Raw genomic sequence first — 24,290 nt, 5'->3', positions numbered from 1 at the left:
CTATAATGATAATTATCAGAAACATTTGATTCTATCATTATATATTATCATGCCCATGTTTACAAGTTCTAGAGTTGTTTATTAATATATAAAATGCTACAAAAGTCAAAAAAAACTTGCTTTTCTACTTCTATAATTACTCCCATTGTCACACTAGCCGTATATATTTTGGTTAATCACAACTCTAGAGTCTAAAGACAAATCAATGCAATTTGCCCATGATCTTAAGCAGATGTCATCTGTATAATTATGTCAACGGCTTATAAATTCGGGAGTCTACGATTATCTCGGAAAACAAACCTCACATTTACGTTGTATTTATTCAGAAAATGACGGCTTAAATAAAGTCAAATGAACAACATGAATTCCAAACCCACCTTCACCGGCAATATGCCTTTCAAACGTGCTACATAGAAATCTGGCTTCTGCCTTTCACACAATCAGACAGCACTGAGAAAACAATACGCAAGATGCAACCTGAAAAATATATATATGCGGCTATCTTATGTCCAAGTCATGCCTCTTTTACTTTTCAACTCGTACTTTTGTGTACGAAATGTCCATGCAGACTAAGTCAATGTATTGTAATGATAAAATCTAGATTGATATTATATCTACTAACTTTAAAAGTGAAGGCTTAACTTATATCCAATGAGTAAAGCTACAAAACAGAGGACAATAATTCTAATAGTTTCGTTTTTTTACTTTTGATGTGTGTAGACTTGAGAGAGCCACTCTACTCCATCCCCATTTTCAGCTTTTTCTTCTGCTTTCTTCGCTGATCACGCATACCTGGAAGAGGGAAAATAACAATTAAATGTTGCCACCCTCCACCTAGTTAAATACACATGCACAGGAGAATGGAAAATAAAAAATACGAAGAAAAGAAAACACAAAGGCTGTAAACTATAAGGGGGTATACGTTTCTTCTCCTCTTTTCTCTTTCTCCTAAGATTCTCCACGTTCCTTCGTTTTTCTGCCATCTCTTTCATATCCACATGCATATGCACCTGTTAAGAGATAGATCAAAATATAAAATGCCAGAACTTGGAAGAGGGAGAAGATCGCAAACGGACTGATTCGAGATACTTTTAACGTTTAGAATGGTAAAGGAACAACACGGCATATGAATAAAAGAGGTGACTCAAGAATTGTCTAATTCTACATATGAATCATATGATAGGGCCAGAGTTTCCAATGAGAGTTGGATAAATTTTTGCTACTGCCTACATTCCTTAGGCTACACTCGAGCATGTCCAATATACCAACAAGACAATGGATGTTGGGCCTACAATAACTCCCTATAATTTTTTTTTATCAAAATCATATGCTGGAATATAAACTGGCTATTCACGCTCACATATCATCCATCACCTAGAATTTGGCAAAATTTTCAACGCTGCCAGTATATAAATATCTTGATATTATTTTCTGCAATAGTAAATGCAGTAAATAATAATTTTAAACAGTCAACATTAAAGCAGTTAATAAATTTACTTGCGAAATTTCCATTTACTCCCAAACTTCAAAAAGTATAGTTATATAGACACATAACCTTCTAGGCATTATGGGATCTTCGGTAAGGCATCTTATGTGTGCAAACTCCCATAAGATCTTTTTTCTTTCTGTTGATAAGTAAAGTAACCATTAAGGCAAGGGTAAATAACAGAAGATATGGACACTACCTCATGACCAGCACTACGGAGTGCCTGGAGTGGCTCCACACAATCCTGACCAATAACCACCAATTTCCTTCTTTTGTGTTCTCCTGAACCCCCACCGCCACCAAGTTTTTGCCTAGCAAGTTGTTCAAACTGATCTTGCAGGAGAGGTGAAACACCAGCCTGAAACCAACAAGCAGCAAAAATAAGAAGTACTAATTATAATTCAAAAGTATGTGAGAGTGAGCGGATATAACATAAATAATAAGGTGGGAACAGTGTAGTAGGTTATAATTGAAACCAGAGATGATGCTCATACCGTACAATTAGATCTATCACCCACATTCTTAAGTTGACCTCTAAACTACAACTCAACCACAACTTAGACCTATAAACTGCCACAATGTCTCAAGTTGCTCCCTATGTCAAATTTGGCCGCTCTTTGGTATGAAAAAACATTAGCACATCTATATAGAGGCACAACCGCGCGGCTACTCCTCACCTTTTCAAGAGGGGGCAGCCACCTAACATAGTTGTTTAGAGGAATGGCCGTGTGGCCACCTTAGCATGTAACGACTCAAAGAAAAGCACTAGCCACATCTGCAGTATCACTGCAAAAGGACTAGTCAATTTGGAGCATCTCTAAAGTCACATATAAAGCCTAATTTCACCTAATAAATAAGCAATGTGGGACTTATACTCATGAATGTCTTTATAAACCACTCATTCTACGCAAACCGGGATGTTACACAAGGGTGGCACCCTCTGCTGTGGCAAGAGGTAGCTGCACGGCCACCCTTGTGTAATCTTTATCAGTTTTTTATGGCAATTTTGTGAGTCAGGCGCACAAACAAGGCACGTGCTAACATTTTCTATCCCAAATAACAGTCAATTTTGACACAAGGGGCACTCAAAATCTTGTGGTAGCTTATAGGCCCAAGTTGTTCCTCCACCACTGTGAACCCTAGTTAGATTCAGGCATGATACACTCTTTTAGAGGTCAATTTGAGAATGTAGTAGTAGTTTGAGAAGGGAGGGGGTGAGTGTAATTTACCCTAGAAAGTATCAAAAACCTACACAATATTGCATGATCTTTAATGTATCACTGAGATTTAAAACAAGAATAAACTAAAGTAATAATTGAATCTTTATTATCTGACCCTAATAAACAATAGACGAGGGGCCTGGTCGTTATATCTCTATAAGCTTGGTCTCTAAATTACAAAGCTCCAAAAAGCTGAGAATATTGATTATGCCAATAAGCAACTTCAGCGAGTTTTTTTACTGCCTTAATCTGACTAAATAAGTTGCAAAAAAACTTGACCTGCAGAATGACTTATGGATAATGAACCCTGCATCAGAACCCAGTTTCTTTACCTGAGCATGCTCCCGAAGATGCTCACATGAATTCTCACAGAAGTTACAGAAAGTGCTGCTTGCAAAATGCGATAGACTTTGTTTTGTATTTCATCATTCACATTATCATATCTAGTAACTACAAAAACATGTGTATATAAACAAATTCCGTATCATACGATACAGACTAGTACATAACTACATGCATTCCATAATAAAGACAATCTAGACCTCAATAAATTAAAAACAGCACTCTCTCACTTGTACTCCCATCTTCAGACTCCGTTTTACCCAGTGACCAGGTCATTAAGCCCATGTTATATCTATTAACACTTTTGGTATCACCGAAAAGAAAAGGCTTCAGCATCAACAAATATATTTTCTGCCAGGAGTGACAGCAGTATAGAAAGGGCAACTAAGTAAATAAGAAAGGTTTCATAAATGGTACCCCCGCCAAATAACGACGTGAAAATGTTCTAGGTTGCAACGGGCGTGACAAAAGCATATTGAGCTCCTGCAATTTGAAAGAAAATATAATGAGCTTATGTAAGATTATTTTCTTTAGGATAATGAATTGGCCAAACTTCTAGATTATTATAAATTTTAACGGTGGCAGGTAGATGGTTAAAAGGAGAACATTCAAGGAAAGAGGAAACCTGCTGCAACATCTTTAATTGCATGGAAGTAGTTTTCTTTAGCTTGCAATTGCTCACTGTTTCCTCCTCGCTGTCATAATTATCCATTACTAATTCCACTGACTCTGCACTTCGCTCTAACCAGCTTTTATTTGCCTTCTCCTAAAAATACAGGCATGCACTCACACAATTTACAAATGAAATAAATGTACATAGCAAAATATAAGGCTGAAAAGTACTTGGTTTTTTATGAGAGAAATTAACCTGTACACTGAATTACGAGAGTTGTAGCCACAGATGTTAATACTTCTTTTACACAACAAAATTGAATTTTGAAGATAAATTATCATCAAACATTAAGGCTTTAGAAGAATCAATAACATCGTGATAGATTAATCAAGAAACCGATGTTGACCAGCACAGAGGCCCAGGCCACCCAACCCAAAGCTACAGTGGCATGTAAGAACTCAAAATTATATCAGTATTTAAATATATCACCAGATAGGTCAAAAGTAAACACCTGGGAGTCCTTCCGCAAAATTTTGTCTATTTGACGTGCAAGAGATAATCGTTTTTGGACTTCTGGTATGTATGCATTCTCTAAAGGAAATCGCTGAAAACTTTCCTGTGTAAAGGGGAAAAGGCCATGCATATAAGCCACAAATCAATGCTATATTAAGGTAATAACAAAGAACTAAGAATGATAAGTGCTACTGTTAATTTATAGATTTATACAAAGTAGAACCTACCACCTGATTCCCCAAAGCCACAATTAGTACTTAATTTTTTTTTTTTCCTTTTAGTTCAGGTATAATTCAACCAGGAAAACACGAAGGCATCTTATGTGAATCATGCATTCAAGTCTAAAGAAGCATTAAAAGCACCCTTTTCAGAAGATATACCTTGGAAAATGATTTGCACAATGAAGCAAATTTCGATGTCTCGTTTGCCGCGATTAGTGCAATACTGCACCCATCAGCGAAAGCTCTAGCAGTTCTTCCACTTCTATGAACATAAACCTAACAAAAGCATAATTAACATATAGCTAAACTAAGGGAAGAATTTTAAAGAAATACATCAAAAAGCATCCTAATATTAACTTACTTCAGCTGAATGTGGCAGTTGATAGTGAACAACAGTTCGAACATTGGCAATATCAAGGCCTCTTGCTAAGATATCAGTTGCAACAAGTACAGCATGTTCATTTCCACGAAATCGATCAATTGCCTGCATTAAACACACGAGGGTTAAAAGGGAAGGCAATGAACAAGGAAACCGAAATTAATGTATAAACTTGACCACATGGTGACAAAAGGAAATTGGTAAGATAATCTAGCCAATTTAGCTATTGACCATGGTTTTCTCAAAATGCTGCCTTACTAAAAGGAGAATGGAAAAAGTCAAAGTTTAAACGAATGTCTCTAAAGAGCTCCAACAAATATGATAAGACAGCTCATGTACTGAGTGGTCTCAACCTGTTCAGCATTTGTAACCCTAAAAAACTATCTGCACTACGTTTTCTATCCTTTCTTCAGAAAGGAGAATAGAAGCTAAGACCCCATCTTACCCCACCCCACTCATTTACCATCTGAGTTAAGGCACCACAGCCTAGATACAGATTTATGTTCCACACAAACAATAAAGCCTTATAACCATGATAACTGGCAACAAGAATCTCTCTCAATTTGCTTGCTTTAGTGTTTGGTTCTAAATAAACACAGAGAAGAGACTATATTCTTCCATCAACATTCTCATCATTTACTAATGACTAAAAGCCCATTAATGCAAGCACAGCTTTGATACATCATATATCATGTCTAAATACTTTAAACAGTTTTTAATTCTTCTTTTGGAGTTATTTCAACAACCAATTACGGATTTAGAAATATGTTACTAGCAGTAAACAGAAGCTATACCATCAAGTAATGCCCTATTAAGTGTAAGCTACTTGTGAGACAAGCTTAAGCAGAGTAATTTTTACCACCATTTACAAACTGTACTAGAATCAATTACCTTATTAATCTTTTTTTTATATATGTAAACGAAAATTCATTAAAAACGTGGATATGCGTAACTCAACTACACAGGAAGTATACAAGAGATACACCTAATCAAAAAAAAAAAAGAAAAAAAAAGCTCAAGAAAATCATGAAAGTTAGAAATATTAAAGTAGTCAAATGCAATGTCCAGTAGTAAAGAGTATTAAAGAAAAAAGTCTTTAGCTCCACCACCGGCCTTTTGCAGTCTTCAAAATTTCAATAATTTCTTTCCCCTCAAAAAGACTCCACATAAGGCAGAACATAACCATATTCCACATTGTTGCACTATGAGACTACCAAATAACCCTCTCCAACATGTGAATAGGTATGTCACTCATCTAGGCATAACCCAAACTAGCCCAAGACGACTGAATATAGTATTCCATAAGGCGTGGAATAAACCAAAATGTTCATAGTAAGTAAAGCTCGCTAAGATGCAGGGTGCTAATAGTGGCCATAAAGAAATAAACACTGCTTCGGTGTCATAGAGATGGACAAGAGCCACATTAGAAGCTATACGAGACCCTAGGAAAACCAAATGCTTACATAAACAGGTAAAATATTGGAGCAGCAGCAAAACTAGCATCACATCAGCCTTCTCATGTGCATAGAAGTAAGCAATTAGATACGAATGCTGCTAATAATTGAAGGAAAAACCAACCTTCAACCGAGCACGCTGCTGCTTTTCACGATGTACTGTCCAAACATTGATGCCAAGAATACGCAGAAGGGAGGAGATATGGCGCGTAGCTGTAATTGATGTACAGAACACAATTGTGCGTCCTTGTCCATGAACACTCAAAATATAATACAAATAGGCATCTTTATCTTCTTCCCTGCATCTGCAAGCTATTAAAATTAATAGCATTCCATTGAAGGCGGCATTCCACTTAAAAGATAAGGTTTTTAACAGTTGAGTCTGAATTTCAAATAACTATGGTATCAGTCCTGGGGCATATCTGAGAAGACCACTAGTTTATGGAGGAGGTGTAGTTTAAGTACTTGACACACTACAGCCCAAAATGAAAGTTACTACACTCCATATGTAAAGAGATTCTAAACATCTAGAACCTTTCACTTGGCTCCATATATGCACACAAATCTTCCCACCTGGAACATGAATATGTATCGATAATAGGCAATGCATAGAAGGTGAAACTAACAAAATAGATGTTCACTACATTAAGATATCAAGCACCTTAGGAATATCAGAGATTTAAATGAAGACTTCAATTTTATGAATGGTCATAAAGCCCAAATTATTACACCTCAGATGAATGTATTTGCCAAGGCATGAAGCGGTTCAGAGTATTCAGAGATTTGTACCAATTCAAACAGAGTATAACCTCAAATTACACCAACAGAAACAATAATAATAAAACAGTAGATAAGTAAACATAAATCAAACGCATGCTAGTTTTGATCAGGTACGGAGTTAATTTGAATGAACATTTGGACAATCAACTTACATAGCTACATGCATGTATATAAAAAACCTAACATTAGGCAAATTCAGTAGAAAAATAGAAAAATCAATATGGTATGATAGAGGATGGTTTAATAGGTAAAGTGAATTGGAATTTTCGAAGAAAATATTTCCAGATACCAGATGAAAATTACATACTCAATAAAAGATTCCTCAAGCTTATCTGCCACAATTGATGCATTCGTCAGATCAATGATGGCAACATTAGCTTTCATTCCGGCTCGCTCAGAGAGAGTTTCTATAGAATTTAATCCATCAGTCAATGACTGCTTTGGTTTTAGAGTACCACGCTTTAGCTTCTTACGAAAATCAGCAGATAGTGCTATGGTAGCAGAAAAAACAAATGTCTGCCTTTTCTTTCTCTGGAAGCTTGAAACTGTGACACAGTCTTGTGTATCTTGAGAATGACCTTCAATCGAGCCATTGGTCATAGGAAGCATGTCAATTATTGACTGCAACTCACGAAAATGTCCATTTTCAATCATTCGATCAGCCTCATCCAGCACAAAAAAGGACAAAGAATGTAACTGCAAAGCAAAAATAGTGAGTCAAACAAAATGTGTTTGATCAATTCAGTACATCAACGAATAAAGCACCAGTAGACAGAATATGATCTATCCAACACTTTTGATAAGAATCTGCACATAAATCCAAGAATATGACTCTGATAGTAAATGGAATTGAACTATGAAATCTAAATTCTATTGTCGGGAATTACAAACTTTACAGCTTGGAAGACTACACCGCTTGATGGAGCTCAGTGGTACAAATCAAAAACAAAAATGGTGGAGGACAGTGGTACTGGAATGAACATGAAAAGGTTGCAGTAGTGACAGAAATGCACTTTGTTGCTTGAATATCTATTTTGTGGCTCACATGCAACATCTTGTTGGGTTAAGTCGTAGATGGTTTTGAAGGTCAAGTCATTACGAGTAGAATTAAAATAAGTTTTAATATGGGTTTGTGATTAATGAGAAATGGTTAGTTTTGTAATCATGGTCACATCTGTAACTTTGGCAATTGTTGTGGATTAATGTTTTTTTTTTGGGTATTGAGTCAAGTCTAATTTTTTTTAGAAGATTCTAGACGTCTTAGTCTATTTTGTTTCAGTCCCAGTTCACCTTCTATTGGGTTTTATTAAGTCTTTTGATTAATAGTTAAACTGGGATCCTACGCCATGTCTGTCAACCGTTTTCAAAAATGGTACTCTTCTTGAAAATGGAAAACACTTTACAAACATTATTATTCAAAGTCTAGTAAATAAACATAATTGAAATTGAACAACAAAAAAGTAAAACCAATTATCTTATGGAATACTGAAATGAACTCCCGTACATGCAATCTACAACATGTATCAATAACTACCTCAACAAGATGCTTTTCTCCTCCTGATGCAAGTTCCCACAACCTCCCTGGAGTTCCAACAATAATCTCAGGCCTCTTTTTTAAGAGTCTCTCCTGTTTCTCTGTCGACATTCCACCAACAATAGCAACCACTCTAATATCTGTTCCATTGGCTACTGCCTTGAGATGATCAGTGACCTGAAATCGAAGTAAAACAGGGGGGAGGGAGCGGGAACAGATTGAAGATTCAATTTCATTTCAAAGCTAAAAACCATCTGATCTAAAGGACGCAAAAGCACTAAAATAGACAAACATGGAGTCTGGAGCTATCAGCATATTTTTATGATAAGTAAACGTAATTTATAAAAGAAGTGCAAAAGGTGCGACCCACGCGCACAAGAAGTATACAAGAGAAACACCAAACTAGAAGAAGAAGAAAAGCTCAAGAAAAACATGAAAACTATAAATATTAGAGCCAAATGCAGTTGTCCAGAGATAGAGAACCTTAAAGAAAATAACCTTTAAATTCCCCATTGTCCATTAACAGTTTTCAAAACATCGATCATTTCTTTCCCTCCAAATACACATAAGTCACAATGGAACCATCTTCCACATAGTAGCATCCCGAAACCTACCACAATGACCTTTCCAGCAAATGAAAAGGTATACTACTTGATTAGGCATAACCCAAGCCAACCCTACAAAGGCTCAAAATGGTATTCCATGGGGTATTAGCCATCTCACAATGTAGTAACAGGTGGTCCACTGACTCTCCAAGACGTCACTTTCTAAGATTATCAATGGTTAGGATCTTCCCCAAAGCAAATGTCCAAGCAAAGAACATCACTCTCAAAGGGACCTTATTCCGCCAAGGAAAATGAGTGCTATTATGGGAAACAAGGTATCTAACTTATCTGGCCAACTATCTTAGTTTCCCAGACCCCAAGAGTGAATGCAGCAGTGACGTACAGTTTATTCAAACAAATAGGAATATTACTCCTTCCCACAATGAGCGTACTGCTTTTCTTTTATGTTTGTCCCAACATGAGTTTCTGTCATCCAAAAGAGTTTTTTTTAAAAACAAAAAAAAATTATTATTTCCTTTCCCATCTAACCTGTTATTCATTTGGTACTCTTCACCATCAAAGACAAGGGGTAATTTTAGGAAAACAATACTGAAAGGTGAAGGGTCAACGCATTTATTGTTTCTCCTTAATGAATCTGCCTTTCACAAAGAAGATACTCACTTGGGAACAATGGAGTAGTCATGCATGTCTCTGTGAGAGTTTGTCTACAAATGTTCAGGTAGCTTTCCCACTAAAACATGTTAGCTAACTACATATACTTGCTACTTCACAGAGAAGCCAGAAATGCTGCAACAAACCATATCTCGCTTCCAGAGATGAAACAAAGCAAACAGATGACTAGAAAATTAAGCAGATTCAAGCTCAGTAAATGAACATAACTTCATTTAGCAGCTTGCTAGCTCTAGCTAAGAGAAGGTATACGGGCCCAGATTTCTGCAGCAGCTATTGGACTAAACACTAGACCATAACTTTTTTTTATGAATAATAAGTTTATTGTACTAGATCACATTTAATGGTTCACAGGCTTGATTTTATTGTATTGAAGGCATCAAGTAGCTTTACATACAAAATTAAGTTGGAACTCATTCAGCACAGTTTGTGTTTGGTATGAATTCAAATTCATTCCATATATTTTGGACCCCAATCAGCGTACTTAAATTGAATTAAATTAAGAATTCATATGAATCCTTAACAAAGTATCAAACCTAGTCATGGCGGGTTTGCTCTTACTGAATCCACTTGAATGACCATTTTTACTAGATTTCAAAAATATCCCTACTTTTTCCATATACTTGAATCAATGAATTCACATGATCTCCATTGCAAAAAAAAAAAAAAAAAGAATAGAATTGCAAAATCAATTCACTAAATTTCATTAATGAATTGAATTTTGAATTCAAATTTCCACTCACTTATCATAGTGAATCAACATGACTTTGAATTCAGTTCAATCATAAATTGGCTCCAAATAGAGTTAATTCCTCATTCGTTACTCCCTCATTCTTTTTTCATGCACACCCTGAACAGATCAATAGTTCTTGTTCGGTATTCACGTCTGTCTGGCTATTGTGTCTACAATGATGGAGATGGCTCAAATTTTATGATTAATCTATTCTTAAAGAGTTAAAGAGAGGTTTGTGCCTTCAAATTTTACAGTAGCTGGTATCATTGTAGGGCATCCAAGCATGCTCTTGCTTATCACAACAAGATAGAACAAGCTAGGGTGATAAGAAATTTATGCATGCCCGTGTATGTATGTTTAGGTGATTGTATGTGAAGTCACTCTGTCTAAAACCTATGTGTCTAAAAGCTATGTCAAGTCATTCTGTCTAAACCCAATGCAAGAAGCCCATACATAATGCTATTTAGGCTCCAATAGTGCAGATCAGGCTCTCTAACACTGTTCATGCACAATTGAGAGATGAAGTAAACAGAAGCAATACCTAAAGCATTTGAGTACCTGAAGTGCAAGTTCCCTTGTAGGAGTAATAATGAGAGCCCGTAAAAAGCCTTTTGGAGCATAGTTTTCTGCTTCCTCCCCCTTTTTCTCAAGCATCTTTCCAGCCTTTTCTTGTTCCTCCAAGAGACGCTGCAAAATGGGCAAACCAAAAGCAAGTGTTTTGCCAGACCCTGTCTCTGCAGCACCAACAACATCCTGTCGAATAAACAAATAAAAAGACTATAAACTTATTGTCATTAACACCCATGCACCACCTTAAGCAAGAACCTAAACCAACCTTTCCTTGATGAGCAGCAGCAGGAATACAAGCTTTCTGTATTGGAGTTGGTTCCTTAAACTCAAGCCTGTATATTGATTTCATGAGCAGGGGATGGAGCCTCATCTCATTCCATGCATAATATTCAGCTTCATCAACCAACTCTTCTTCAAGATCTTCCTTGACATTGCTAACTACAATAAAAGTTGTGAAGTTCGTGGAAAGCATCTCTTTTAGTTTCACATAAACTTTTCACTACAATCCTACAAATATCACGTTGTATGCTTCAAACCTTATACAGTCTGACTACATGACTCACAAAAAAGATTGAGTTCAACAATAAATCATTGACATATATAGAAATTAAAGCATACACAAAGGGATGGTGTTTCTGAAACAGAAATTGCTGTGCGTGGGTAGTTTAGTATATAAAGAAAGGTGTCAATCCCGGTACTATGCCAATAAGAATTTTCCCCCTTTGCCAAGTCAATTTTTAAATTACTACATTATCAACATGACAATTACACAATCATATATATTATATAAATAAATAAATTTTTTTTAAAAAAAAATGCATCACGAAATATCAAGCAGGTTTTAACTGAACAAAAAATTTAGAATTCACCTAGGGATTAGCACATACATTGATGAAAAAAATTAATGAAACTAACCTCAATTCTGATCACCCCATATCATTGACAAGTAAAGATTTAAAAGAATTAATCAGAAACTTGGAAAAGAAAAAGGAAAATTGCACTTCCCAACCCAAACTATAAGGTCATTTGCAATGTCCTCCTAAAAGCAATTCTTAAACTATGATTAGTCACAATGTCCCCTCCACTACTAAAATTTCACCAATTTCCATCATATTTACCTTTAATTTCTAGATGCTTATCAAGTGATCACCAAAAAAAAAGTGATCATGTGAATAATGTAATAAGCATATGAATTTTAAGGTTTATGGCTGGAAAATGCAATTTATCCCCAAAAAAAGTATAGATATCAAAGATACATCAAGCAGAGTTTGACAAAACCACAAGTATTGATAAATTACCAAACCATAACACATTAAGAGATAAAAATGTGTATACTATATATACTGACCCAGAAATTTATATATTAACATACATTGACAAAATTGTGGTCACCAGTACCCAATTAAGTTTAAAAGGTAACCTATGAATTAAGGAATGTCCAAACAAAACATATACAGAAATAAAAATGAACCAAACTAAAACATTCATGACGGACCAATTCAGAAATTAATGAAATATGAAACCATTAACATGGCGAGAAGTCAAAAACTACTGAACTTAAATTCATATGTTACCTTTTAACTAAAATATACAGACCTCACGATGTAACAAATATAGTTATGTTGACATCAGTGTGCACAGAGATTAGTGTATTAAACTGTGTTTAACATTAAGCCAGAAACTGACCAGCTGGGAGTTCCTCGTTTCTTTGGGATTCATTTTCCTTTTGGTTCGTCTTCTTCTTTTCGTTCTTCTTCTTTTTCTTCTTCTTCTTCTTAGTCTTCACATTCTCATCCTTCTGCATTTTTTCTTCAACTTTGGCCTTCTCCATCCTCTCTTCAACTTTAGCATCACCAGAATTGCCATCAGCATCACTGCACTTCCGTTTCTTTGATTTCGTACTCTGCTTTGCTTTTTTCTCCTTCCTATTTCCTACCTCAAGTTGAGGAATTTCTAAACTGTACTTGGCCTCATCAATCTCTTCGAGTGAAAGAAACCCTACATGCATTTAACATTACAAATTACCATCAACCACGGACAAACTCAAACCCCTATAAACCCTAATCCTCAGTTTGCTCACTAAGAAAATTTAGGGAAGAATATAATTTCAACATCAGAATTTTCAGTACCAAGTTAACTCGAAATCAACCCATTGCGTAATTTAAACCAAGACCAAAATCATGAACCATGAACAAGCTTAAACCCTAATTTTCTGTTCGCTTTCTAACAAAATGTAGGAAAACATCTCGTTTTAAACCGACAATTTTAGAATTCCAAAAGCAAGAAAGGAACAAAAATTGGAAATCTTTCATTTAGTTTCCTCGGTTTTCACGCCAACCGAGGAAAATAAAGAGAAACCTCAAATTAAATCGAGGTTTCTCTTTATTTTGGAGAGCATGATTGTGCGCTCATCTGAGCCTAACTACAAATATTTCGCTTGGTTGAGTTGAATGTTCCATTTATTCCAAATAAAGAGAAACCTCAAAAACAGAAAACATAAACTCAAAAAAAACTTCTTCTTCTTTGTTTTTCTTTTCTTTTCTTCGCTATTCCTCTTCCTTTTTCTCGGAATCCAAACAGAGCAACTAATTAAATCGACGAACGAGGCCAAACCTCCTTCGAGTTCGTTAGTACCAACGACCATAGAGAATGAGTCGTCGTCGGGGAGAGAGGAGCTCCATGGGAGTGATTCGAATCGCTCGAGCTCTGAGTCCTGTGCAGTTCGTTTTCTCCAGTGCTTTCTCTTTGGAGGTTGAGAAGCGAGGGGTGGGGATTCGGCGGCCATGGCGAAAGAGTACGCTCACTGCTTGCCAGCACGTTAACTGCGAGTTTTAGCGGCAGGTTCTTTAGGCCCAATAGGAATAACGTGCATTTAGGAGAGGGGCAAAAATACAAATAATACTGTGTTTAGGGAGCGTTAAGCAGATACCCTATAGTACATTCGAAAATATTTCAAAAAAATTCACCCACATCAATTTTTTTAAATTTAACCAACACCCTTGAGTAGCTACAATATTTATAAATCAACATATAAATCATGTGTCGACGTCTAGATGAATGAGATTATGCGATCTTACTTAGCAAACATAATTGATCGATTAAAGATACGAGGCAATAACAAGATGCAAATATTACGGTTCATATGAATGTAAAGTCCATGGGCATGTACCATGATGATACTGGGTAATATCTATGCTCGTATAGAGTAAAATTGGGGATAAGATGTGTCAAAGAAAAACTCATGAATTTGACCTTAAAGGAAGTATTTTATCGAAAATTGGGTGCAGGTCGACACATGATTTATATGTTTGGTTGAATTCATCTATTATGGTCTTAAGTGTTTCACATGACTTATGTACAATCATAAATTTGTACGGGAAAAAAATCATAAAATATAATGTGAAGGGGCAAGTGGAGAGAGAGAGAGAGAGAGATAAATAATACATTTTTGAACGCTTACCTTATAAAATACAAAAATTTCAAGTGAATTTTTTAAATTTAGGGGGGACTTCAGCCTCCCATCCAATAGCTTAGGTCTACTAATGACTATGAATATATAAGCTATTAGGTACATTCTCATTACAAGCCAGCTTTCAATTGTGAGTTATACTTCAAGTGTGTATCATCTGGTATAAGAACTAACCACAATGTCGAGTGTGAAACCATATGCAATTCATTAAGTATATGATCGAATAAGTTGCAGTTTTGTAGTCGAATTACAAAGGAAGCGAGCTATATGCAAGATTAAAATGTATTGGTACTAGATATGAGCATAGTGTTAAGTCATCGAGTACTAATAGAATAGTGAAGCTAATAAAAGAGAAATTGCTACCATCAAGTAAGTGTTGATAAAGTGGGTCGCCATTAACATCGACTACAGAGTGTGGTGATATGGTATGATTATAAGTATATCACATAGCGTAAGTACAATATTAATCATGTGTATATAAGTTATTAAGTATCATCTTCTTGTAAGCCAGTTTTCAAATGTAAGTTATATATGAGGTTTGTATGAAGGGGTGGCAAAATGGGTACCTGACACGACCCGATTACGACCCACGGGTACCCATTACACGATTAGCCTATACGCAGACACGACCAGTTTAGCTAAACGGGTAATCGGGTCTGACACGATTATGACACGAAAATAGCCGGGTAACCCGACACGACCCGTTTTACCCGTTTAAAATAACCAGGTCTAATCGGGTAGACACGACCCGACACGACCCGTTAAATCCCTAAACCCTAATCTATCATTTCAACTCTGTAATCACTTGTATACATACAAGTTTTTATAAATAGAAGCCAAAACTCTCTGTCAAAACTCAAAAGCACCAGAGAAACATTTCTACAAACACCTTCTAGTCATTTAACTTTATATTCATAATCACATCATATCTGGCTAAATATACATATTTTCAATGAGATATTTGATGAACCAAAAACAATAACAATAACAATCAGGACAATACCGCAAATCAATACACAAACAATTCACAGAATATGATCAATATATGATACCCAAAATCAGAGTCCAGAGATAGAGAGAGGCGCGGCTGACGGCGACGGTGAGGACTGAGGAGTGAGGATGCCTTGCTGAGTTGCTGACGGTGACGGCGACGGTGAGGATGCCTTGCTAGTTGCTAACGGCGACGGCGAGGAGGGAGAGAGAGAGAGAGAGCCGAGACTCGAGAGGGAGACGGAGGGAGAGTGAGAGACCAAAGTTGAGAGAGAGAGCAGAGAGTGAGAGAGGCAGTGGCACGCCGACTGGTTTAGGTTTACAGTGAGCCGTGCCGCTGCCTTATTGTTTATCCTTTAGAAAAAAATAAAAATAAAAAAACCGGGTCTGGCGGGTCAACCCGCAAGACCCGGATACTGTGCGAGTCTGACGGGTCGACTCACCAGACACGAAATTATCGGGTCTTAATCGGATAGACCCGATTACGACCCGAACCCGATTATGTCAAACCCAATACCTTTTTTTCGTGTCGGATTCGCGGGTCGTGTCAAAATTGCCGGTCCGAATTTGTATCATTGTCACGGTTGTATGGGTCCAGGGCCGGCTCAATGTATTTGGGAGCCTTAGGCGAAATTTTGAAGTTAAACATTTTTTTTTTTAATATTTAAATATTAATTAAATAATATTTATTTTAATAATATTATTATTATTTTCATTCTCATTGTTGTTTTATGACTTTTAAGTTTAACTTTTAACTGATGTTTCATGACTTTTAAGTTTAACTTTTAACTAATTGCCCAAAAAAAATTGATGTGGCATATTTGTATTTTTAGGTTAATTTGTCTTATTTTACAATGAGCTTATTATATTGGGGCCTTATTTTAGAGGCCTTAAATTTTTATGGAAAACAATTTTGGGCCTTAATAAAAATTAGGCCTTACTTTAAAATAAAATTAAAAATTTTTTTAGGCCTTATTAAAAAATTTTTTGGACCTTACTAAAAAAAAAATTTAGCGTTACTAACTGGGGCCCTAAGTGACTGCCTCAATGGCCATTGAGCCGGCCCTGTATGGGTCCCAACCACCGGTAAGTGATGACATTCACTTGATATATATATATATATATGTGAAGTCACCTCTATTATGTTGTCGATGGGAGATCAGATGGGAGATCATATGGTAAAAAGGTTCAATCAGACAAAGAAATGACAATTCTATTCATCGGTCACCATTATAATGTGTTCAAGTGGGAGTTGAAGGAATGTGATGGGTGATCACACCATAATAATGCATGATCACCTACGGTGATGGGTTTCTTGTGGGAACCGCCTGTTGACCATGAACATACACAATTCTTTTTAAGTGTTGTATGTGCTTGTTAAAAGTATGGCCTACTTCGATGGTTTATCGGATTACGACTTGCTTCCGTTATTGGTTCCGATTGAAGAAAAGACGACTCAAGCTGTAAATCAAGTTGAATCAATTGCTTCGAAACCCTCTTCAAAACCCAATTTGTATAACCAGTTTCGTTTACAATCTCTCTTTCATTTTTACACATGAAAGACAAGGTAAAAATGAGTTTCAGGCCACCCTTCCCCCCTGCACCGTACCCTTGCGGGTGGTTTTCAAACCATTTTTTATTTTATTTATAAGAATATTTTTATCTTATTAAAAATTTATGTGATTATTTCTCGTTACTTTAGTAGTGTGGGGTTTTTAGAATTTGGATGGAAGAAGTCCCTGATATTGTTCATAATGTCGTACTCTTAGAGCATTCTACTCTTATTGTTTAGAGTTTTGTGCTCTTGGTGTTTAGAGCTTTGGGTTTAGATGTTTTTGTATTATCTCAGATTATTTGAATAAGACGAGTATTTATTAAAAAGAAAAAGAAAATATAAGACTTTTGCAATATCTTTCAATTCATTTGGCTCTTGCCATTAATTTTCATGCAAATAATATCTAAATACAAAATTCACCTTCACATTATGTGAGAGTTCACATAAAACATTTACTTGTTCGAATAAGTAATTAGGCGACCTATGAATTAAAAATAATTTTAAACAGAAAAATTATTGAAAATACCCGTCCACTTATGAATTATGTCACGAAACGAATAGTAGCAACAAGATTCCCTCCCCAGCAACAGTACGTTTGCTTTGTTTTACCGTACAAGATAATGTCAGTGTCCAGCTCTAATTACTGTAGCAAAGTCCACCAGTGCGATTTTCTCTGTTTTCCCTTCAATTCCTCCGCTCCTTTTCCCACCAACCAAACATGACCAACGTTCCGATAGCAGCATGACGCCAGTCACGGTTTCTCGTCAGACCAAATGTCCCTCAAACCCAACCTCGACACACTCACCACCACTATCTCCTCCCTTTGTCCTCATCCCCAAATAAATCCCGGGCCCATTATTAAATACCCAATGCCCTTGTCATCCTTATCCAAATCCCTCCTCTTCCTGCACCCGAAACGCCCATTCCACATGGCCAATCTCACCACTCCCAGGGCTCGCCTTCGGGGCGTCGTCTTCGACATGGACGGAACCCTAACCGTCCCCGCCATCGATTTTGCCGCAATGTACAAGGCCGTGCTCGGCGACGACGAGTTCCGGCGGATTAAGGCTGAGAACCCATCCGGGATTGACATCTTGCACCACATTGAGAACTGGAGCCCCGACAAGCAGCTCAAGGCCTACGAGACCATCGCCGATTACGAGCGCCAGGGCCTTGATCGCCTCCAGATCATGCCCGGTCAGCCATTTTTATATTCATATACATCATATGGTTTTATTTGCTCGTGTTGTCAACTCAGTTTGGTTTTGTAGACTCAAGTTTTTTTGTTGGTAAGATTATTGGGTTTGTTTGATTGGCAAATGTAATGCAAGATTAGAAGTAATGTTTGGGGTTTTTCATAATTTTTCATTGATTGGGCTCAAATTCAAGTTTTATTCAATTTATGCTTTATCTTTGTTTTTAATAATTTCAGCCAAATGGCCCTTTTGCTGTGGATGTTACGAAGAGAAATGCTCTTTTTCATTCTCCTCACCATCTCCTCTCTCTTGTATTTTTTTTTTTTTTTTTTGAAAAAATCAAGATGTTGAAAGAAGGAAGATGGTGAAGAGATGGTGAGGAGAATGTGTTGTAGCAACTCTCGAAGAGGATCTTTTTCAGCCTCGCTCTCTCTCTCTCTCTCTCTCTCTCTTATTTATTTTTTATTTTTTGTTACCTCTGTTATTTTTAACCTACGCGATAACTGATTAACTGACATAACTTACAATATTTTTGGTCAATTCTAATGCAGGTGCAGCAGAACTTTGTGGGTTTCTCGATTCAAAGAAAATAAGGTGAATTCAGCATGGTGTCCGGCTTTTCTCTGTTCTTTTAGTTATTTATAATTATCATGTGTCTGCAGATAAATATTTAATCCGTGGCTCCTTAAGTTTGTGACTTTTTCGGCTAAAATTTTGGTTGGGGTGTGAGTTTACGTTTTGTGCATTGCATTTCCATGTGCAATATCCAATAAGCATTTTTTTAGACAAATGTTTATGGGCCTATTTTACTTTTACTTGAGTGCATGCGGTTCAGTTTGACATTCTAAATAACTGCAGAAATTCTATTTGGCCCAGATGACTTATGAATTTGACCATTTGCCTTCAATTTGTTCTACCTGTCATTTTTCAAGGATAAGTTCTGTTAACATTTCCTTTTTTGCATCATTTCTGGAATTGAGAAGGAGATTATAATTAGGCACTGTATGCATGTAATCCTACCAATTTTCCATTTTCCAAAACCAACTTAATAGACACTTATGTGGGGTGTACTGCTCTGTGTATGCTAGCAATAAAGTTAATGGCTTTGGCATGTTTTTGGCCTAAACTAGATGTAGCTCTTTCTAAGCTTGTTTAGTGGTGACTACCGGAGTCTATCAAGTGTACTAGTCAATTTACATTAGGTTCTATGTTTTAATTTTCTTTTTCTTTTTCTTTTTCAAGCTACAATGAGATTTTTTTGATTACTGTTTATATTAATTTTCAGAAGGGGATTAATTACGCGCAACGTTAAGGCATCTGTTGATTTGTTTCATCAACGGTTTGGGGTAAGTTTATCCAAGTGTGCAATCTAATGTTGATATTAATGTCGTCTTCTTTTTCTCAATATGTCTCAGTCTCATTACAACTGACTCCATGAGAAGTGTACGTGAAACTGCTTTTTCTTAAAAAATGAAAAAAGGGGTATGGAGGGTCTGGCATTCTTAGTGGTCTGTTGTATAGTTAACCACTTGTACAGTAAGGCTGACCAGTTTTTGCAGTAAACATGACAGTTTCTGAAAAAAGTATTTTCATTCTCCCTTGTTAACTATGATCTCATTTTAAGGAAGGGAATTTTCTAGTTTTTTATGTAATATGTGTTTGTTCTAGTCTCCCTGAGCTTGAATGCCTCCTTTGACCTACTTACTTATCAGATGTCAATTCCGGAAAGAAAGAAGAAGGTTGTTTTGCATTACGTTGACTCCCATGAAGTTTTGAGTTCCAAAACACCAAAACCACATGTAGGAACCGTTTCTTACAAGCTTCAGGCATAACTTAAATAATTGTAGGAAAGAGATCATGGCAAAAGCATCAAATTGGCAAATATGCAGAAGGCAATGTTGTCAAATAAACTTGTCTTCTGGGGTTGCTGTAAACTCATTATAAATGAAAAGTAGTGGACCCTCACCCCAAAAACACTTTTTACCCACTTACCCTATTTCGCGCATATAAGTCTGTCAAGTTTCTCTTCACAATGGGTTTGTCTATGCACAATCTATCATTTTTATTTTTATTTTTGCATATATAATCTTGATAAGCTAATTTTTTGATGAGATAAAACTGTGTTACCAACCAAAGGGAGCTGTGTTGAATTTTATTGGTCAACGACATCTCTCTCCCCTCCCAAGTGTGCATACTTTGCTCTAAAGGAGATTTTTTTTTTTTTTTCTTTCTTCTCACTCGTCCTTCTCAACTGGGTTTACCCTATGAGTGGTGCACTTTGATATCCTTTGAAATATTTGTATTAATGCAGATGACGTTTCAACCAGCACTAAGCAGGGAATTCCGTCCTTACAAACCAGACCCAGCACCCCTACTACATATCTGTTCAGCTTGGGAAGTTCTACCAAACGAAGTAATGATGGTGGGCGATAGCCTTAAAGATGATGTGAGTTCTTTCTCTTTTTTTATTTTTGGGTAAGAATTAATTTTGTCATTATCTTCTTGTTGCTTTGTAAAGAGTGCTTTCTTTTTTTCTTTTCTTGTTTAGATAAAATTGCTAAATTGGTCTCCATGGTTTGACCTTGTAACAAATAAATTTGTGTGATTTCAAAATGAGCTTATAAATTCTTGTGCTATGGTTTGTAACAAAATGATCCCTCCCTACAAATTTCTGCAATGGGGTGATTCGGCCACCCCTTCGGATGGTTTTTGGGGTAGTCAAAAGGGACCGAAGTTGGTTTTGGTGTGGCCCAACCACCCACATTGCCCTTTGAGGGTGGTTCAGCCACCCAGGAGGCTGATTTTGGGGTAGTCAAGCCCACCTCATTGCACTTTGAGGGTGGTTTGGCTAACACTGTGGCTTACTTTGGAGGTGGTTGATTCTAGGGATAGTTGGCTACCACCCACAAACCTAGTGTGTGTTTTTTTTTTTAAAAAAAAAAATTTATCCTCACTGCCCTTCATTTTTGCTTCTTAATTAATGAGAATTTACCTCAAATCTGTAAATACATATATGTTTTGTTTGCATATAGGTACATGTGTGCGTGAGTATAGTATGATTGCAATTCAATTTGAAGAGAAACAGTAAATGGGCACAAACTACATATCTATATATAGAAGATAAGATCATTACATTTAAGACCATCCGATTTTTCACAGCACATGCTTCTGACGTTGATGAGTTGCTATAAATCTTGGTTGCTTGTATTCATGTATTTTCAATATATCTTGGGTTATAAAGAACTTCCTATGAATAATCATTAACTGTCCTAAATGAAAAGAGGAATTGGTTGCTAATACCCAACTTTTACAGGTGGTTTGTGGGAAGCGAGCAGGAGCATTTACATGCTTGCTTGATGAAACAGGTAGGTATGACTCACCTGATTATGCTGCCGTAAATCTAAAGCCAGATTTCAAGGTGTCTTCCCTGGCTGAAGTTCACACTCTATTAGAAGAACATTTCGACCTAGCACCATGATCTCCAAAGCTGTTGACCAAAAGGCTTTGAGCCTTCAAAAAGAGAAGCATTTGTTTGTGCTTTATGCAGGGAAGATGTAGGTTAGAATACTTTTTGGATGGCGTGTTCTTGTTCTCAGAAAGATCTTGAAAAGGTCAAGATGAAGAAGATAAGAGGATATCAAGAAAAACAGCATTAAGCAAAAAGATAGAGGCTCGTTCTTCAGTCTAAATCTGCCTTTTTATCTTTTGGAGTCAATGGAAAGCAAATCGATATTTGCAGTTGCTAGAACCATTTTCAAAGACATTGTTAATGCAAGACTGTTGTATATGTACAAACCACTTCTGGAAGGATTCACTTTCAAAGTGTCTGGTCTCATTGGTAAAAGCTGTGTTCAGGTTCGAATGGGCTTCATGTTCTAATGTCTAGCTAAAGCAAGAAAAGAAGAAGAAGAAGAAGAAGAAGAGAGATACAAAAGATAAAAATAAGACAGGAAAACTTTTAACTCATACAATAATTTTAATCGGTCATAACAACCTAAGACAATGTTCGACAACAAACTTGATCACGTGTCAAAACGATCTTGTCCAACACAGCCCCTAAACGAATTGTGGTTCTTGAATCTGTATGACCTCTGGAAGAGAAAATAAAAAAAAAGAAAAAAAAAGTAAAGCGCCCACCGTGGGGCTCGAACCCACGACCACAAGGTTAAGAGCCTTGCGCTCTACCAACTGAGCTAGACGGGCTTGCTTGCTGGATCGTTTAGATTTAATGTAGATCAAACTAATATAACGGCTAGTCAGATTCAATCAACAGGCCAACCAACCCATCCGTACAGCCTAACCCCTTGATATAAAAACCACGCCATGCCTGATGCCCCCTCCAAAATCAGAATTCGAATTTTCCCTCATTTTTGTGGAACAAGAGAGGCCTACGCATAACAAAGATAGAGCCAGAGAGCTCCAGAGGAAACAATAAGAAAGAAAGAAGGTAAGATTACCGGAAATGAGTGATCCCTATAGCAGTAACAATCAAGAAATCATGCAACCGAACCCAGAGGACCTCCAAGACTCGGTGGAGCCGCCCTTCGCCTTGCTCCGTCTCAACAGCTTCAACTCCAACAACCACCAACCCTGCACCACTTGCGGCTGCTCTGGCTCCAACCCCATGAAACGGCGCTCTCCCTCGTCGTCTTCCTCTTTCCAAGACCCACTACACCCTGACCCCTCCCGCTCCGAACCCAATCCCAAGAGGCTCTTCTTCGAGCCAGACGACCTCACCCTCCGTGGCTTCTCCAAGCTCTCCCTCCCCACCACCCCCGCTTCCTCTTCTCCTCTCCGCCGCAGTGTTTCGGGCCCGCCCACCGCCAACGCTTTTGTCTCCCCTCCGATGGTCCCTTTCGCCGATGCCTCGGGTTTTCAGGTCCAGAACCCGAACCCGAACGCTCCTCAGTCGCCGGAGCAAGCGAGGACGGGCGTTATCCCCGTGACGCCGCCGTCGAACACCGGGTTACCGCCTCTTCCGCCTTCTCTGCGTCGGTCGGTGTCTGACCCTAACCCGTCGCCGGCGAAGGCCATTTCACCGTCGTCGAGTTCTGGGGATGTAAATGCGGGTTTGACCAAGAAAGAGACTCCCGATTCCAAGGTTTGTACTTCACTTTCTTTTGGGGTTCGATTAGTAAAAATGGTTCTTGAATTTAATCTCGAATCGTAAATCTTTTTCATTTTTTGTTGCAATGGAAATGGTTTTGGGTACTAATAGAAGAGGCTGAGAAGGATGAAGGCCTGTATGAGAGAGATAAGCAAGTGGTGTAATGAAGTCTCCCGTGAACCGAACGAAGAAGTTGCAGAAGAAGCTAATAATGCCGCAAAAAAGGTTTGTGTGTATTTTTTTTCGCTCAATGTCTCTGTTTGGATGCGTAGAAAAATTGAGAAATGAAGAAGAAAAGAAACCCGCGTTTCATGTCGTTGTGTCTCGAGAAAATGAGAATTTCTATGAGTTTCTTGTACGTTCTTGGTGGTAATTTGTTTTTATCTATTTGACAATTTGCCCACATTTTCTCAGCCACCAAGCAGAGTATACATATGTTTTCTTTTGTCTTTTTCTTTCTATTTCTTTTGTACAGCAAAAGAATTTGATGTGACTTATGCATTTACTAATCATTTTTGTTGCAGGTCGAGTCTGTGGCAGAGATTGAGGAATCAGTGTTTGTGGAGAAGGTGGGAGAGGCCCTAACCGTCAATTTCAAGTGCCCCTGTGGCAAAGGCTATCAGATTCTTCTCGCTGGAAGCGACTGTTTCTACAAACTGATGTAGATTGCTCTGCTACTTTTCGTTTGATTCTTTACATATTACCTGCTCAGTCTACATCAGTTGCAGTTCTCAACATTCTCATTGTTCAGATGTTTTTGGGTCTCAATATTCTTACCGATTGATTGTGGTAGGCGAATTACCAATCATCTGGTTGGCTAGCTTGTGTCTTTCCAACTTGTGTCTTTTTCTTTTCAATGCAGAAGAATATGTAAAATCCATGAACATGATGAG

At 37.2% G+C, this 24,290-nt stretch overlaps 3 protein-coding genes and 1 non-coding gene across 5 annotated transcripts; 2 read left to right on the top strand and 2 right to left on the bottom strand.

Annotated features, from left to right (window-relative positions):
- Positions 1-219: 219 nt before the first annotated feature.
- Positions 220-15,867, bottom strand: LOC132177348 (DEAD-box ATP-dependent RNA helicase 13). 2 transcript variants are annotated; one of them, XM_059589619.1, is made up of 16 exons: positions 15,602-15,867; positions 13,694-13,902; positions 12,767-13,078; positions 11,346-11,518; positions 11,069-11,263; positions 8,543-8,719; positions 7,316-7,704; positions 6,353-6,533; positions 4,757-4,879; positions 4,555-4,671; positions 4,173-4,277; positions 3,674-3,814; positions 3,466-3,531; positions 1,686-1,844; positions 923-1,010; positions 220-792 (listed from the first exon to the last, which is right to left on the bottom strand). In XM_059589619.1, the coding sequence occupies exons 2-16, from the start codon at positions 13,863-13,865 to the stop codon at positions 737-739; spliced, it is 2,454 nt and encodes an 817-aa protein (XP_059445602.1). In that variant the 5' UTR covers positions 13,866-13,902; positions 15,602-15,867; the 3' UTR covers positions 220-736. The 2 variants fall into 2 exon arrangements, with proteins under 2 accessions (XP_059445602.1, XP_059445603.1); XM_059589620.1 differs by lacking the exon at positions 13,694-13,902.
- A 1,827-nt stretch (positions 15,868-17,694) lies between these two features.
- On the top strand, positions 17,695-22,148 carry LOC132180124 (haloacid dehalogenase-like hydrolase domain-containing protein At2g33255). Its single transcript, XM_059592980.1, has 5 exons — positions 17,695-18,291; positions 18,842-18,884; positions 19,576-19,636; positions 20,602-20,736; positions 21,604-22,148. Exons 1-5 carry the CDS (start codon positions 17,868-17,870, stop codon positions 21,766-21,768), a joined length of 828 nt encoding a protein of 275 aa, XP_059448963.1. The 5' UTR covers positions 17,695-17,867; the 3' UTR covers positions 21,769-22,148.
- A 272-nt stretch (positions 22,149-22,420) lies between these two features.
- Positions 22,421-22,493, bottom strand: TRNAK-CUU (transfer RNA lysine (anticodon CUU)). The gene has a single exon. It is a non-coding gene; the product is annotated as a tRNA-Lys (tRNA).
- Positions 22,494-22,608: 115 nt separating this feature from the next.
- LOC132180055 (leucine-rich repeat extensin-like protein 5) lies at positions 22,609-24,290 on the top strand. The gene is made up of 3 exons (XM_059592897.1): positions 22,609-23,391; positions 23,509-23,622; positions 23,922-24,290. The coding sequence occupies exons 1-3, from the start codon at positions 22,753-22,755 to the stop codon at positions 24,060-24,062; spliced, it is 894 nt and encodes a 297-aa protein (XP_059448880.1). The 5' UTR covers positions 22,609-22,752; the 3' UTR covers positions 24,063-24,290.

This window comes from Corylus avellana, chromosome ca4 (assembly GCF_901000735.1).
Source record: "Corylus avellana chromosome ca4, CavTom2PMs-1.0".
NCBI classification, from domain to species: domain Eukaryota; kingdom Viridiplantae; phylum Streptophyta; class Magnoliopsida; order Fagales; family Betulaceae; genus Corylus; species Corylus avellana.
The sequence above is the reverse complement of the archived record's forward strand: the minus strand, read 5'-3'. Positions and strand labels throughout refer to the sequence as shown.